Source organism: Emys orbicularis, chromosome 5, assembly GCF_028017835.1.
Source record: "Emys orbicularis isolate rEmyOrb1 chromosome 5, rEmyOrb1.hap1, whole genome shotgun sequence".
Classification (NCBI taxonomy): Eukaryota; Metazoa; Chordata; order Testudines; family Emydidae; genus Emys; species Emys orbicularis.
Window position 1 is genome coordinate 65,994,913 of NC_088687.1, and position 17,286 is coordinate 66,012,198.

At 41.6% G+C, this 17,286-nt stretch overlaps 2 protein-coding genes across 3 annotated transcripts in view; one reads left to right on the plus strand and one right to left on the minus strand.

The window, feature by feature from the left end:
* RXFP1 (relaxin family peptide receptor 1) overlaps window positions 1-6,472 on the plus strand; it is an 80,008-nt gene extending 73,536 nt beyond the window's left edge. For both annotated transcript variants that reach the window (XM_065405097.1, XM_065405098.1), the window contains 4 exons: window positions 1,467-1,696; window positions 4,348-4,758; window positions 5,745-5,963; window positions 6,171-6,472. In XM_065405097.1, coding sequence (XP_065261169.1) covers window positions 1,467-1,696; window positions 4,348-4,758; window positions 5,745-5,963; window positions 6,171-6,472 — 1,162 coding nt within the window. The remainder of the gene's footprint in view (window positions 1-1,466; window positions 1,697-4,347; window positions 4,759-5,744; window positions 5,964-6,170) is intronic.
* Window positions 6,473-7,251: 779 nt separating this feature from the next.
* Window positions 7,252-10,746, minus strand: C5H4orf46 (chromosome 5 C4orf46 homolog). The gene is made up of 2 exons (XM_065405327.1): window positions 10,522-10,746; window positions 7,252-9,178 (listed from the first exon to the last, which is right to left on the minus strand). The coding sequence occupies exons 1-2, from the start codon at window positions 10,744-10,746 to the stop codon at window positions 9,023-9,025; spliced, it is 381 nt and encodes a 126-aa protein (XP_065261399.1). The 3' UTR covers window positions 7,252-9,022.
* Between the last annotated feature and the right edge of the window lie 6,540 nt (window positions 10,747-17,286).

The window sequence follows — 17,286 nt, forward strand, 5'->3', positions numbered from 1 at the left end:
AGACCATTATTAATAATGTTTCTGTGGCTCTCAGAATGTACCAGATCACTTTTAGCTGATGAAAAAATACAACCATAATCGGCAAGAATGAGCAAACCTTTATCAGCATAAATTAAAAGGAACTGTCATAAGTAAAACAAAGGGGGGGAAATACCCCAACTCAGCAGCTGGGTATAGATCTTTTGAGTTTCTATAGACACACTTTGCTTTTTGACTCCCCTGCAGACATTCCTATATGCCTTCACAGACGTAATTAAACTAGGGAAAGGGGAAAGGGGCCAAGAGATAGTTAACTCCCAGCTTAGTGAGGACTAACTATTGTCTCTGCACTCTGTCACAATCATATATTTTTATAGTGTGTGCTATGGATTCAATTAAAATAATTACTTTTTAAAAGTACTGTTATTACTAATGTTTAGCACACATACGTAGCGCTTTTTAGCATCAAACCACTAACAAACGTTAACTAACTAATCGGTTCATACCCTGACAGGTTTTATACAGACTTGAAGTTTATTTCAAATTCAGACTGGAAATAAGATTTACATTTTTAACAGTGAGAGTAATTGATCACTGGAACAATTTACTATGGGTAGTGGTGGAGTCTCCATCACTGACAACTTTCTAACAGATCTGCTCTAGGAATTATTTTGGGGAAGTTCTATGCCAGGGGTAGGCAACCTACGGCACGCGTGCCAAAGGCGGCACGCGAGCTGATTTTCAGTGGCACTCACACTGCCCAGGTCCTGGCCACCAGTCCGGGGGGCTCTGCATTTTAATTTAATTTTAAATGAAGCTTCTTAAACATTTAAAAAACCTTATTTACTTTACATACAACAATAATTTAGTTATATATTATAGACTTACAAAAAGAGACCTTCTAAAAATGTTAAAATGTATTACTGGCACGCAAAACCTTAAATTAGAGTGAATAAATGAAGACTCGGCACACCACTTCTGAAAGGTTGCCGACCCCTGTTCTATGCCTTGCATTGTACAGGAGATCAGACTAGATGATCACAATGGTCCCGTCTAGCCTTGGAATCCATTAATGAATTTATGCATTTCTTTGTGTGCATACAAAAGGAGGAAGGGATAGCTCAGTGGTTTGAGCATTGGCCTGCTAAACCCAGGGTTGTGAGTTCAATACTTGAGGGGACCACTTAGGGATCAGGGACAAAATCAGTACTTGGTCCTGCTAATGAAGGCAGGGGGCTGGACTCAAGGTCCTTTCCAGTTCTAGGAGATAGGATATCTCCATTAATTTTTTTTTTTTTTTTTTTTTAACTGAAAAAATCAAAATCCTTTATTACTAGTTTTCGATTACCAGAAAACATTTTATGCTTTGAACCTTTACTAGGTGTTCCACAAATGCCCATATTATTGTGAAAAACATGTATCCCAAACCACACGAATTTGACAATCAGAGTGAAACATTTTTCTCATTTTCTTTTTTCCTCAACCAGATATTTTAAGAAATTCCAGTATTGTGGATATGCCCCTCATGTGCGCAGCTGTAAGCCAAATACCGATGGGATTTCATCCTTTGAGAATCTCTTAGCTAGCACTGTACAGAGAGTGTTTGTCTGGGTTGTTTCTGCTGTCACTTGCTTTGGAAATATCTTTGTTATCTGCATGCGGCCTTACATCAGATCTGAGAACAAGCTCCATGCCATGTCAATAATGTCTCTCTGCTGTGAGTATTTCCCCCAAATAAAAGGTATCAAACAAATATAAAAATCTGGTTTTAGTGTGTCTGGCTATAAATTTTATTATTATACAGCAGTGACACACCCACAGCACTAGATTGCAAGAGCGAGAAAGTTCAGCCAAATTATAATATAAAATGCTATACTTCAAACAACACAAAGGTTGTTGGATTCTACCTTTAAGTTACTGTGGAGAGTGGGTTAACACTGACGGCCAAGTGTCTGATATTACTCCCATAGAAGTTGAGTGTCAAATTACTGTCTTCAATAAGAACAGGAATGAGTCCCAAATTTTCAAAGGAACATTAACCCAGCTTCAATACAATTATGAACACATAGTAATTTGTGCACACCAGCAGGATTTGTGTTCTAAACATTCCAATTTTCATAACGGTTGTAACAACTCAATTTTACACACATTCTGTGATTTCTGTTTGCATGAGAAAATTCTGTTCTTTACATGACCAAATGATTGTGTGTGCAAATGCAGGATTGACTTTGAAAATGTGACCCTGAATGTCAGAGCTTCTTTTTAAATTTTAAAACCAAGAATTGTTGACAAACGACTTTGTAATTGATCAATGTAATCACAAATTCCCTGCCTGTGTCTGAGAGACAATGTAGGTGGGGCAACATATTTTATTGGACCAACTTCTGTTAGTGAGAAAGGCATGCTTTTAAGCTTACAGAACTCTTCTTCAGGACCTGAAGTTGGTCCAATAAAAAATATTACCTCACCCATTTTGTCTCTCTGGTATCCTGGGACTAACATGGCTACAACACTGCATACTGCATTTATTATAAATTAAATACAAAGAGGTCTACTTTAACTTTGGTATTTCATGAGATTACATTAATCACATTAGAAAGTAATTGTCAATTGCATATAAAACAGGATAGCAGCACTTCTAAATACCCACTGTCCAGGACTCTGTGGTTTGTCCAAAATACTGCGCTAGACACCCCAGGAACCCCTATCCCAAATCCTTACGAGGTCCACAGCAGGGCAACCCTGTCTCTCCCACCTGCAGCATTGCTATCTCTTTCAACTTTCTTGTTCTATGGAACCCTGCCTACCAGCGCTGGTTCCTAGGATCACAGCTCCTTGGCAGCCTGCCAGGTGGACTGTCCTTGAGCCAGAGACTTCAGGGCTTTCAAGGTTCATGGCTCTGGGACAGTCAGGTGGACTACACCTAAGCTGCAAACTCCAGAGCTTCCAAGGTCCAGGAGTCAGGGGCAACCACTCATGCAGACTGCCCTGGAGTCAGGGACTCTACGGCTTTCCAGGGTCTGTGGCTCTAAGAACATAAGAACGGCCATACTAGGTGAGGCCAAAGGTCAATCTAGCCCAGTATCCTGTCTTCCGACAGTGGCCTATGCCTGGTGCCCCCGAGGGGATGAACAAAACCGGTAATCATCAAGTGATCCATCCCCTGTCGTCCATTCCCAGCTTCTAGCTAACAGAGGCTAGGGATACCACACCTGCCCATCCTGGCTAATAGCTATTGATGGACCTAACCTCAATGAATTTATCAAGTTCTTTTTTGAATCCTGTTATAGTCTTGGGCTTCACAACATCCTCTGGCAAGCAGTTCCACAGGTTGACTGTGCGTTGTGTGAAAAAATACTTCCTTTTGTTTTAAACCTGCTGCCTATTAATTTCATTTGGTGATCCCCTAGTTCTTGTGTTATGAGAAGGAGTAAATAACACTTCCTTATTTACTTTCTCCACACGAGGCAGCCAGCTAGGTGGACTGCCCCTGAGCCAGGGACCCCAAGGCTTCCACAGTCCACAGTTCCAGGGTCATCAGCCAGGTGGACTGGCCTGAAGTTGCAGTCTCCAGGGCTTTCCCATTTTTGGAGAATTTTAAAATGTTTGTTTTTTGTTCCAGATCATAATTAAACCAAATTTCAAAATACTGAAATCCTCCACAAAATGGAATTCTCTTTCTTTACACAGCTCTAATCCTGACAATGCCTAAGGTGGCTCAGAGAGGAACTCCCTAATGCATACTTTGAAAATGTGCAGGAACCCTCCCACAATATTTTACTTTTCACTGTGGAGCTTATTTAGTCAGCCACACACATGTGGAGTGTGGCCTGCCTTACTTGAGAACTTTTCAACCTCAGCAAAAGGCTCTATGCAATCTGCATTGCGCATGCCTAGCATATGATTTTTCATAGGATCATAGCTTGGGCAAATGAAAACCAAATTTCTGTAACACTAGCAAAGACACTTCTACTCAATGTGAACACTTTGCACACCAAGTTTCAGTGTTCTAGACATTTTGGAAGTAGAACTGTTCATAAAAAGGTACAAGAAGTATTTTGTAATGAGAAATGTATATTATTTTTATTCATGCTTTATAACAACTGTTTTTTGCATGAACTTAAAAGAAAAATCACCTTAGGGCAGAGAGCAAGAACGAAAATATGTCAGTCCAAATGGTGAAAATGTCAGAAAGGCAGCAGTCACTAAAAACCAGTTAGAATTGAGAATTTTGTAACCTTATTTATAGTTGCTGGTAGAACTTTAAGTATATTATTAAAATATAAATATTGTAAAATAAAGGACAATTCAGATATATAAACCAAATTATTCCCTATTTATTCATGTTCTTAAATGTTATTTCTACAGGTGCTGACTGTCTGATGGGAATATATTTATTTGTGATTGGAGCCTTTGACGTTAAATATCGTGGAGAATACAACAAGCATGCTCAGTTGTGGATGGACAGTATCCACTGCCAATTGGTGGGCTCATTGGCTATTCTGTCCACAGAGGTGTCAGTTTTACTGTTGACTTACCTGACTTTGGAAAAATATATATGCATAGTTTACCCTTTTAGGTGTTTGAAGCCAGGAAAATGCAGGACAATTTCCATTTTGATTCTCATCTGGGTTATTGGCTTTGTGGTTGCTTTTATTCCACTGAGCCACAAGGAATTTTTCAGAAACTACTATGGCACCAATGGGGTCTGTTTTCCTCTTCATTCAGAACAGGCAGAAAGTACAGGAGGCCAGATTTATTCTGTTGTTATTTTTTTAGGTAAGTACGTTATGTTTCTTCCTTTACATATGTTCGCTGGAGCTACAGGGGGAGCCCAACTTTCAAACGAAGATGGCAGCCTTACTAGTCTGCCCAAATCCCATATTTGGATGCTCTGATTAGTATATAAATGCCCACTTTATGCACTTAAGTACAACGATCGGCACCCAAGAATTAGATTTGAACACCTTATTTACTCATGTTTGAAAATGGGCCTTCCGTGAAAGTATGAGACCCATGAATTTATTAAAATATTTTTAAAATATTTACTTTTAAAATCTCAGTATTATACACAAGCTTACCCATTTACTGCTTAGTTTGATGATGGTGTGATGACCAGTCATGGCCAGTGGGTTGGAACATGTGCTAATCAGGGATTGAGCCCCCAACCTTTGCCTGTCTAGGCCACATCTTTCTAGGGTTGAAAGGATGGTCTAGTGGACTGTGCACTGCACTAGGGCTTAGGAGATCTAGAGTCAGTTCCTGGTTCAGTCGCAGACTGCCTGTGAGACCTTGAGCAAGTCAGTTAATCTGTTTTGTGCCTCGATAAGCCATCTGTAAAATGGGGATAATATTGACGTGAGAGGGTTGTTATAAGCATAAAATTCATTAGTAGTTAGCAGGTGCTAAGATACTACAGGGATTAGGGGTTGTAATGTATCTGGGTAGATGATTGTCAGTAAAGCAATGCTGAAACCAAAGAACACAGACCTACAAGATGCACTACATGATTTAGATGGCAAATGTTCACTATTTAGTGATAATTAACAAATATACTATGAGTAAGGGGGCATTAACCTCAATGTCCTATATAAAGTCTGACTCAAGTTCTACCTACCTATCTAAATTCCAGTTGTACTAGTAGTTTGGATAAAAGATTCTCCTTTGCTACCTGCCCTATAACTTCACCAATTTGCCAGTAAGCTGCATGCCTGGAAATAATCATTCATGTCTTAAATCACTAACATCCCTCAACTTCTTAACAGGTGTAAACTTGGCAGCTTTTATCATCATTGTGTTTTCCTATGGAAGTATGTTTTACAGTGTTCACCAAACAGCCATCACAGCAACTGAAATCCGGAATCATATTAAAAAAGAGATGACCCTTGCTAAACGGTTTTTCTTCATTGTTTTCACTGATGCATTATGCTGGATTCCCATCTTTATTTTGAAATTGCTTTCTTTACTTCAAGTAGAAATACCAGGTATGTTTTTTGTTTCTTTTCTAGATAAAAATTTCAGTTAAATGGCTTGTGTGAAAGTCAGCTAGAAAAAGAAAGCTAACGTGCTAACACTGTGAAGATATCAGTTAATATTTATACACTACTTTTAACACCAAGTATTATATACTAATACAATGTTACTGAGTACATACACTTTTGAATATTTAAATTTCTTTTTTCCTCCTAAAGGTACTATAACTTCCTGGGTGGTGATTTTTATACTGCCCATAAATAGTGCTTTGAATCCTCTCCTCTACACTCTGACCACACGACCTTTCAAAGAAATGATTCATCAGGTTTGGTATAATTACAAACAAGGAAGATCCATAGGAAGCAAAAGCAGTCAGAAAACATATGGCCCATCATTTATCTGGGTAGAGATGTGGCCAATGCAAGAGATCACACCAGAGTTAACAAAGCCTGCTATTTATACAGACTCCTCTGAAACATCAGAAACCACGCATTCCACAAGACTGAATTCATACAGATAAATGTTTTGAATAGTCACAGTAAAATTTGCACAGTCATCTTTGATGTGGACTCACTGTTTTATAGCAGTAAGGAAAAAGCTGTAACACGGATTCGCATCAGTGATGGCCAAGAAGTCAAATCAGAAAAAGACAACAGAGAGTGAACTTAACAGTACATACATTTTTGAAGAGCCTTAGGGAGTAGTAGCCATAGGGAAAAAATATTTATGCAAATAGAATTCTACTAACAATCCAATTTTTTTTTTCATTTTGGGGCTGGGCAGATAAAGTCAAAAAGGTTAAAACTGTCACTTTGTATCTTTCTAAATTCTAAAATGTAATTCATATGCAGTCTATTGTTAGAGGACCAGATTGCTAGCGATATAAAAGTTAACTATGAATGGCTATGCAGCTTCCTAAACTTTAGTCAGTTGCAGTATTTTTCTGAAGAGTTACTTATAGGTCAGGCATGGGGCACTGGACACCAATTACAATGATTCAGATTTATGAATACTTTAAAAAGGTACAACGTTGAGCTAAGTTTTGCGGGATCCCAACTGGAGCAATCAGGCAGATTCTCCATATGTGTGTGTCAGATTTTTTTTTTTTAAAAAGACACTTTTTGATATTATGAAAGAAAGGGATACTGGATAAGGAGACTTTCAGTAACTGGCTTGCGGCCAGCTGAGTTCCCAAGATAACACAGCTGGAGGAAATGCTCTTCTGCATTTACACTTTGAAGCTTTATTTAAAAAGAGCAAAAAGATGTTTTTAATGTTTGCACTCAACTTCTTAAAAAAGATACAAGAAGTAAAATATAGTGTGACTCACACTTTACTGTTTACAAAACTTTGAAATATGTTAGAATCAAATACAGAACAGATGTGTATCATGTTTCCGCTACTGTATATATTGATTTATTTGGAATAAAGATTTACCTGCTGATCAAACTGACTGTTTTCCCCTTGATGAAAATAGTAAACACACCATATTTCATTTTACATCCTCACTTGATACTCTGGATAATGCAGAATGTTTGCAACATTAACTCTCCTTTACTCCACTTTGAGAACATCAAGTTGATTAGCTAAATAATCAAGGACCAGTAAGAGAACATGTATTACTTACAGCCTTCTCTACGCTTTGACAGATGGGAGGAAGGAAGAAACAAGCTGCCATAATTAGCTGTTCAATATTTGTTCTAATGTCTTTTATTCTTTAGGTTAAAAAAAAAAATAGATTTTCTTGGGGTGGGAGACACCTAGAAATAGGGATCAATGACTACTCAGTCATGGCACACCACTACATTTTTCTATAGCTTCCCAACTCATTTCAGTGCTGCTATTTCATATGTTTCTGGGTACAGTAGCTATGATCCAGATATTTACCACAAATTAAAAATATTTTAGATAGTAGATCCTTGTTTACAATGGTATGCCAGATTATAGGGTTTGAATCACAAACCTACTAGTTCATTAAATGGGAGGAAATGCAGAACAAGTTCTAATACAGCCTATTATCTCAAAGATTACAGAAAACAGAGAATTAGCACAGATACTATTGAAACTGAAATGTATACTTCAAATAGCAACCCAACCTTTTAATACACAATACAGCTGAGTTTCTATCGTAAGAAAAATATGATGTAAGCACACAATAAGGCACTTTAAATATAGTTTAGTAACCAAAATACATAAAAATATCAGGTGTAGAAGGGTTTGCAGTGATCAAATAATCTGTAAAAATGCAACTATGTAGAAAAGTATTGAAAAACTGGCTAAGATGATTGTCAGTGTAGGGAGGGAGCTGGGCTACAGTCTTAAAAACGAGAGACCAAATTCTAGACTCAGTTATATCTATATTAATACCTTTTAAATGGCAGAGTAAGGATGGAGTTTATACAGGTATAAGTGAGGGCAGAAAGCTTCACAAGGAGTCTCGTTTGATTAAGAAGATTTTAAAAAGACTTATTTTGGCAGTGACAAGCTTATATACATTCCTGAAGGACAGGGGGGGTAACAAAAATATAGCTGTCTGCAAGTGATTACACCACTTGGGGAATTCTTCATTTACAGAATCACAGTGGTCAATTAGAGAGGTATCAGATATTTCCCTATGTATAGTATCTGAACACAAGTGTAACATTAATAAAAATTTCATTTAGTACATTTCATTTGTATTTGCTAATCAATAGAACTGCAAGAAAACCAACAGTTTAAAAATCCAAGCCAAACTAAAACAGTCTGTTCTATTATTCAACAGATTCTGAATGATGTTCATGCATGCACCAGTATCAACAGGCATTTCTCCATAGAAACAGCTTGCGCACAGAACAAAACATTTCCTTGAAGGTGGGTAGTTGATGAAAAGCCCTGTTAAGCCATCAAAAAAAAGCACAAAAAAGTTGTTAAAGTCTTCATTTATACAGACGTTCCTTAACCCAGTATGGCCGAGAGCCAAGTCCTGTCATTACAAGACATGGGTAACAAAGTGAAAATGCTGTGGGATGATTCAGCTTCAGCTTGCCCAGGTACCCTCTTCAGGTTTCCTCCTGTGTGTGTTTGCACAGTGTCAGTCACTGGGTTTCAGAGATTCATACCCTTCCTTCAGAAGATCCCGCCACGTTTTAAGAAATCGGGCATTTTCTGAACATTTAGTTGCGAGTTCTTCTACCTGGGCTGACACAGCAGACGTTGCCTCAAGGATCTTAGTTAGCGAGAACGCAGCCTGCAGCAAGAACATAAGAACAACCATGCTGGGTTAGACCAATGGTCCATCTAGCCCAGTGTTCTATTTTCCAACAGTGGTCAATGCCAGGTGCTTCAGAGGGAGTGAACAGAACAGGCAATTATTGAGTGATCCATCCATTGCCCACTCCCAGCTTCTAGCAATCAGAGGCTAGGGACACTCCAAGCGTGGGGTTGCATCCCAGACCACCTCAGCTACTAGCTCAGGGGTAGGCAACCCGCAGCACGCGTGCCAAAGGCGGCATGTGAGCTGATTTTCAGGGGCACTCACACTGCCTGGGTCCTGACCACCGGTCCGGGGGGCTCTGCATTTTAATTTAATTTTAATGAAGCTTCTTAAACATTTTAAAAACCGTATTTACTTTATATACAACAATAGTTTAGTTATATATTATAGACTTATAGAAAGAGACCTTCTAAAACCGTTAAAATATATTACTGGCACGCAAAACCTTAAATTAGAGTGAATAAATGAAGATTCGGCACACCACTTCTGAAAGGTTGCCGACCCCTGTATTAGCAATTGGTGGACCTGTCCTCCATGAACGTATCCAATTCTTTCTTGAACCCCATTATAGTTTTGGCACCAACAGGGCCGGCTCTAGGCACCAGCTTACCAAGCAGGTGCTTGGGGCGGCCACTTCGGAGAGGGGCGGCACGTCCAGCTGTTGGGCGGCAATTCGGCGGTCGGTCCCTCACTCCTGCTCGGAGCGAAAGACCTCCCGCCGAATTGCCGCCGCAGATCGCGATCGCTTTTTTTTTTTTTTGGCTGCTTGGGGCGGCCAAAACCCTGGAGCCAGCCCTGGGCACCAAACACACGGGGGTGTTCAGAGATGCAGGGAGGGGGTGCAGCCGGTCTGGGTTTTGCGTCCTGTTCCTGGAAGGCCAGTTACTGGGCTGGGATTCCCCGTGCTCTGACCAAGGCAGGGCTACAAGGCAGGTTCTTTAATCAGCCCTCCTCTACACAAGTATGAGCAGAAGTCTGATGCCTTCCCCGCCCCGCAAACAATCATATTCCGGTTTAAAAGGGTTTAGTTTATGTGGCTGGGAAAGGGGTTAAACTGGACCCGCCGAGCCCCTCGAACGCAGAGTGCCCGTGTGTGTCCACACAGCGGCGGGGCTTACACCGGTGTAACGGGCAGACCCACGACCTGCCCGCACGCCGAGCCGTCACACCACACGGGTCCGCCAGCAGCCGATGGGTATCAGCCAGGTCCGTTGTCAGTCGGGCTAACGGGGCCACCACGCGCTGCGGGGCCGGACGCTCCCCAGCTGGCCGGGCGCTGGGCAGAGCCGGGCCGGCTCCGCACGGGGGAGACTCACGTCATCGATCTGCATCTCCACCTCCTCCAGCAACTCCCGCGGGTCAGTGAGCTGCTCCAGCGGCCGCGCCCCGCTGCTGTCGCTCCGGCTTCTCCTGGGCCCGGCGCCGGGGGAGACGGGCTGCACCGGCCCCGCCTCGGCCATGGTCCCTGCCTCGGGCTCGGAACGGCCGCAGCAAAACGATCCCTCGAAATCAACCGGTTTTGCAGCGCCCGCGAAACTCATTAGCCCCGCCCCCTACCCGAGGGGCGGAGTCGGAGCCTGCGACGACCCCGCCCCCTCCGTGGTAGGGCCGGTGATCCATGAGAGCGTATCCCCGCCCCCTCCGCATAGACCACCCCAACTTCCGTTCTGCTGGTCGGGGCAGGAAGGGGCACGGTAATGTGGTCCGCAATATCCGGACACGCAGTGCAGCTCCACTTGAACTACTACTCCCAGCATGCAGTGCGGCACTTTCAAGAGAACACGGATTAGACCATTGATAGGCGCAAAGCATGCTGGGAGGGATGGTTTTCTCTTGCCGCAATGCATGCCGGAATCAGACGTCCTCCCGGCCTGCGTCCGTCAAGCAACCAGCTATGGCGGCCATGGATTCCATTATACAGCCCCGCCTTCTCGCGTCCCGGGAGTTTTGTTTAATTATGGGATAATAAAGAAATTACTTTTCTCCGGCCACGCTGGGCTAGCGCATGCGCCGTGCTGCACACTTCCCTATCAGGGAACATCGCCCTACCAGGAGGGCTGGCCAGCGCAGGGCATTCTGGGAGCTGTAGTAGTCCCCCCTCCGCGGGGAGGGAACTCCGTCTCCCGGCAGGTAGCCTGGCGCGCAGGCGCACTGGGGTGGGGACGGGGTGGCGAGAGCTGCGGGTGTGCAGTGAACGCAATTGGCCGCGGCTGTGCGTGGACTCGTAGCGCCAGGCTGACCCGAAACTCCAGAGCCCGGTCGCTCGGGGAAGGCAGAGCGGGAACCCCGGGCGCTTTAGGGGGGCGGGGTGTGCCTAGCGGGCAGGGGGCCGGAGGCAGCGTTCGCCCCCGTTCCAGTCCCTGAGGGGAGGCTGCCCTGTCCCCGGGGGGCGCCCAAGCAGGCACTATGCCGCTCCCTCTCTGCACGCTCTCCAGCCAAGGTAAAGTGTGGCGTCGCTCGTGGGCACCTTGCTGCTCCGTGGGGCTAGTGGGCTGCAGGCTGACTCTCGGGTGGTGGCTGAAAATCACCCTCTGCCCTGTTAACTTGCTACCACGATTCCTTGCTCGTGGGAAGGAGCCCCCTCCCCCCCGTGTGTGTGTGCGGGAATAGCAATGGGGTTAGGACAGGGGAGTGAAAGTGACAAGTTAGGGGGCCTGTCCAGTATCAAGTCTGATTGTGGGCCGTGCCCACCGCACACGGCTGCCCCTCCCCTGGTCTTTACAGCAAGACACAAAACTGGAGCAAAGGTCATTGCCTTGTGACTCTTACAAAACAGATATATTTGAACACGAATCAGCCGTGTTGTGATCCCCCTTGCTTGTGCTTGATGTGTGAGGTAGTGATTTAACTTAGTTAGAACGGAAAGGACACTGACCCCACAGTATTGGCCAGAATAACAATTGTTGTTAGTTCATTTACCTCATTTGACTGTGTATTCAGTTCACAATTTCTCCCTGTTGAAGTCATTGCAGTGCTGTTCGTGTCCACCCATGCAGAACTCATTGCAGGATCAGGGTCTTGCAAGGTCAGATCTTAATTTTGTAGAGTTTGATCCTACAGGCACATACACATACATACATGTGAGCACTTTACATCAGATAAAACACACTAGTAACTGTTCCTATATGAGAGTCCAATATGGGGAACATTAATTCATATAACTTTACTCACATGAATAAAATTGCGTAATTGTGTGCAGGACTTGACCCATATATGTATCTATTTTATTGGTGTGTGTTATGTGCTGTAAAGTACCATGTACAGTGTATACATTTTTTTTTAAGTGATGGTTTCCCAGTGTTGTAATGCATGGATAATAGGAGAAAATAACACAGTTACTTTTCCATCTTTGCTCTATCATTTAAATAACGAACATGGAAATAATCCCCTTGTTAGCAAAGAGTTTCATACGGATACAAGTTCCTTCACTTTTTAAAAAGTGTTTGCAAAAATTTCAGACTTACGGGTGTTATGTGTGAAGTACCAAGTCACTGAGGCCCCAATCCTGCAATGACTTCTATACCGGAAGGTCATTTGAGTCTGCTCATTTGCCTGTGCAGGATTGGGACCTAAAAGATCATTAACAAATGTATTCTAATTATCTGAGTTTCATATAACTTTAGTCAAGTAGGAATCTTATCATAGCTCTCTCAAATATTAAATGAAGGTTGCATGTTTTATGGAATGTACCTGCAATTGTTTCTGCAATTATGAAATATGTTCTAGTCTGCAATACATTACTAATTGTATGATTCTCTGTTTTAAAGTAAATACTGCTTGAGACTCTCACTCCTAAATCTGTTGCAGTTAATTGTGACATCTGGATTGTCTATTTAAGTTAGTATGACTTAAGCTACATAAATAATATTTGTTGTCTATGTACATTACGCTGTTCCAAGAGATTACAGCCTGGAGTGTGGAGATATAAAGGTTATATTGGTTTGCATTTGGGATGGGTGCATTATTCACAAGTGCCAGTAAAAAAAATTGTTCTTCACTATCTTGGATATATTGCTCATGCTACTTTGAAGAAATACTTTATAAATGTTCAAAGCATTTTAGAAAACAAGTAATACTATTTAAGTTCTTTCTTCATCTGTAAAGTTAGGCTGAGGGATTTGGGGGGTGGGAGTCCGGTGAGGGAGAGAGGATTCTTAGTTTGTGATGATATGACACAGGTGTTTCAAGTTCATCTGGCTTATGAGCTGTGACACTTTACAAATTAATATATATTTATATGAAGATATGGGAGCATAAGATAGTGTCTGAAATTCTAGGGCATTTATAGATGTAAAAATCTATTCCAAGCTCAGCCTGATTAAACTATTAAGAGAGCAGTTTTTCATGGTATAACAAGCAAATCTTCCTCCTTTCTCTATCCCCTCCAATCTCCAACTCCTTTCCTCCTCATCTGCCCCTCCAGCTCCCAAGATGTTGAATGGTTACATGAATCTGGGTAGTTAAACTAATACACTTTGGGTATTTCAAGTCCCCTCTTATGCATTTAGCCTGAAAGGAACTAACTTGACCTGATTCTGTAGTCCTCACAGGCAAAAGTGCCATTGGCTTTATGACACACAACATGATTGGGTCCATAATTCCTTTTATTTCCATTATGTTCAAAATGACCCAATGTTTGATTATTATTATTTTTTTTAAATTTAGAGTAAGACCAGGTAAATCAACTTTTAATATTCTGAATCTTTTGAACCAGGACAAGGTACTATTCTTTCACTTTTGCACTCTCCTATATTTATTCATTCATGTTACATTTACCAATTCCTCTGCATAGTGATGAGGGGAAAATAGTCATCAGGTTATACTCCACGTTATTACTTGTGAAAAGGGGAAATCATCTTTATAGTAAATATGTGATATAATAGTCTCTCTAAAAAAGGTATTTTTTAAAGTATTGAAAACTTACATTGGGAGTATTTGCTTCTGACCATCATCAGGATTTGGTTGTGCTTGAGTAATATTTAGGAAGCACAGTTGAGGGTTGACTGTATGTGTAAATCTTACCTTTGAAACAAAGTATACTTTAACCAATCTAAATTTTTACTGTTGATCATGAAGTTTTGTTCAGGCCCACAGCCAAGGACTAGCTGCCCATCTAGCATTCACTAACATATGTTCAGGTACAGTATGAAACAAACTTAAATACACATTGAAGGTATTTTAAATTTTTGTAACCCTTTTTTGTTTGTATGTTGATGTTTACTATAAATCTTAGGAAGTTTGAAATTGAATGTTTTCTTACAATATGTTTTTCTCTTGTATGTGCATACTATTTTTGTTAGCTCTAGGACTTTTTGGTTGTGGGTTCTGTGAGGATTTTTTTAATCATAGAGATGAAGATCACCAAAGCATTTGTTTGGCCTAAAAAGAACACAAAAGGAATTATATGTTCTATTAGTTGTACTTTGAGTTGGTGGGGAAAGTTGCCTAGCCCATCCCTGTACTTTGACTAGTTTTTCAGAGTTAAGACTTTCTTGAGTTCTAACTTAGCTCAACTTTCTTTTTCCTTTTAAGGACTAAGCAACTAATATTGTTTGTCCTTACATGATAAGCTAGTTGACAGAGAAATTCTATGGCTATTTTTCTATTATTTTAACTTACAGTTTTTTATTCTTCTACTGGGTTATGTTTTAGTGTCTGAGCTACAGCAAAACTAGTCACATCTGTATATTGTATGTTTTTAAAAATCCAAGTTTAGTGACCAAAATTAGGGATGGCAAAAGCAGGGTCCATTATGGAGTACTACATACAAGAATAAATCCTGATTTTGATGCTCATATATTATGATGGTCATCATAATCATCATGTGCCTATTATGCCTCTGGAGTTTGGGGCAGTGACGAAGCTCCTTCACTCCTGTCTGTTTCTGGCAAGTCTTTCAATGGTTCCCCAGCTGTGCCCCAGGTTTTTGAGCTCGGCTTCCACAGCTCTTGGCCATGTTGTTTTCGGGCGGCCTCATTTTCGCTTGCCTTCAGGTGTCCATCTTATTGCTACTCTGGTGATGGAATCAGTTTCCATCCGAAGCACATGACCGATCCTTCTCCAACGCTTCCTGGCAATGATGGTGCTCAGATATTCTTGGCTGCACTGTGTCAATAGATCTTGGTTTGAGATTGTTCTGGGCCAAAAGATACGGAGGATTTTTCTGAGGCAGGTTGTATGTAATGAAGACAGTTTGGACAGGTCATACTTTCTCATTCCCCAGCATTCTGCACTATAAAGTAGTGTTGAAAGTATGCAGCTCTGATAAATCTTGAGTTTGGTTTTGATGTTGTATTTTGATGATTTCCAGACTGTATTTAAGCTCCGGAAGGTGTTCCTGACTTTATTGATTTTGTTTTGGATGTCCTGGCTTGTTCCACCGTCCTGGCTGATGGTGCTGCCCAAGTATGTGGATGTTTCTACATTGGTGAGAACATAATCCTCTCTCCGTACTGGTGCCGATAAGGCATTATTAAAGATCACGATAGCTGTCTTATTGCGATTGATTGTCAGTCCAATTTGCTGGCTGAATGCGTTGAGTCGAGTTGTTTTTTCTTTGTATATGGTGTTGGGTATGTGATAGGAGCACGACATCATCTGCGAAGTCCAGGTTTCAAAGGATGAGAAGAGTGTCCATTTAATGCCTCTTGGCATGTCTTCTATTGTATGCCGCATTACCCAGTCAGTGGCAATGTTGAAAAGGATTGCAGACATGACACACCCCTGACATACTCCTGTTTTGACTTCAAAGCTTCACTGTGGTCAACACTGCATGTAAAGTTGAAATAGAAGCTTTTGATGACAATTATATGGAAAGGAATTCCATATGCCCACAGAATGCGCCATAGGCTGGTCCCGTGAATGCTATCAAAAGCCTTCTTAAAGTCTATGAAATTTATGTAAAGTTGCCGTTGCCATTCTAAGCACTGTTCTATTATGTTTCGTAGAGTGAAGATCTGGTCTGTGCATCCATGCCCTTTCTGAAAACTAGCTTGCTCTTTTCTGAGAATGCTATCAACAACCTCTGATATACGCTGGACTATGATCTTACATAATAATTTGCTTGGCACAGATAAATGTGTTTATACCATGCCAGTTATTACAATCACAGAGTTCCTTTCTTTGGTATCTTCACTATAACCGCATTGGTCCACTCATCTGGCACTTTTTCCCTTTCCCAGACTGATGTAAATAGAGGGGCCAGGATAGATGCTGCTAATTTAGGATTTACCTTGAACAATTCTCCATTCAAGTTATCCTTGCCAGGAGCTTTCCCATTTTTTAAAGATTTGATGGTTTGAATGATCTCTTCCTTAGTTGGGGTGTCTGTGTTGAGATCAAGATCTTCTTCTGCCTCCTAGATGTTTGCTTCTTCTTTAGGTGGCTCCCTGTTCAGCAGTTCTTTGAAATGCTCTGTCCAGTGCATTTCTTGTTCTTTTTCAGTTGTTAGTAGGTGTCCTTGTTTGTTCTTGATGAGAGTGTTTGTTGGTGTCTGTCGTTTACCACTGATAAGCCACGTCATTTTGTAGATGGTTCCTTGTTCACCACAAGCAGCTGTATCCTCTGCTTGTGTTGCCAGATTATCAATATAATGACGTTTGTCCACTCTCACAAAGCATTTGACCCTTGCTATACTGCTCGTGGTATTCGTCCTTTAGCTTCTGCGATTTTGTGTCTGAAACTCTTTTCTTCAGGGCTCGTCTGGTTTCTGTGGCATTCCATGTGCTGGTTGTAATCCACTCCTTCCTTCTCTTCTTCCTGTAGCCTAGACAGGCTTCACTGCTCTGTTTATAAATTGATGTTACTTTGTCCCACTTCTTGATCTCCTCATCTGCATTCCCCTTCTTTTCATCAAGGTCTGCAAGTGCTTGAAACCTGTTCTTTAACTGCAGAACGAAGGCTTTCTGTATTGCAAGGGACTTCAACTTGTCTATGTCCCTTGTTTGGTGGACCCACACGTCTCAGTTTTAGCTTGATGGAGGCTGTCACAAAGTGGTGGTCGCTGCCAACATCTGCACCCCTTCTCACTTTCACATCTGTCAGTGAGTGTCGCCATTTGCCATTGATCATTATATAGTCAA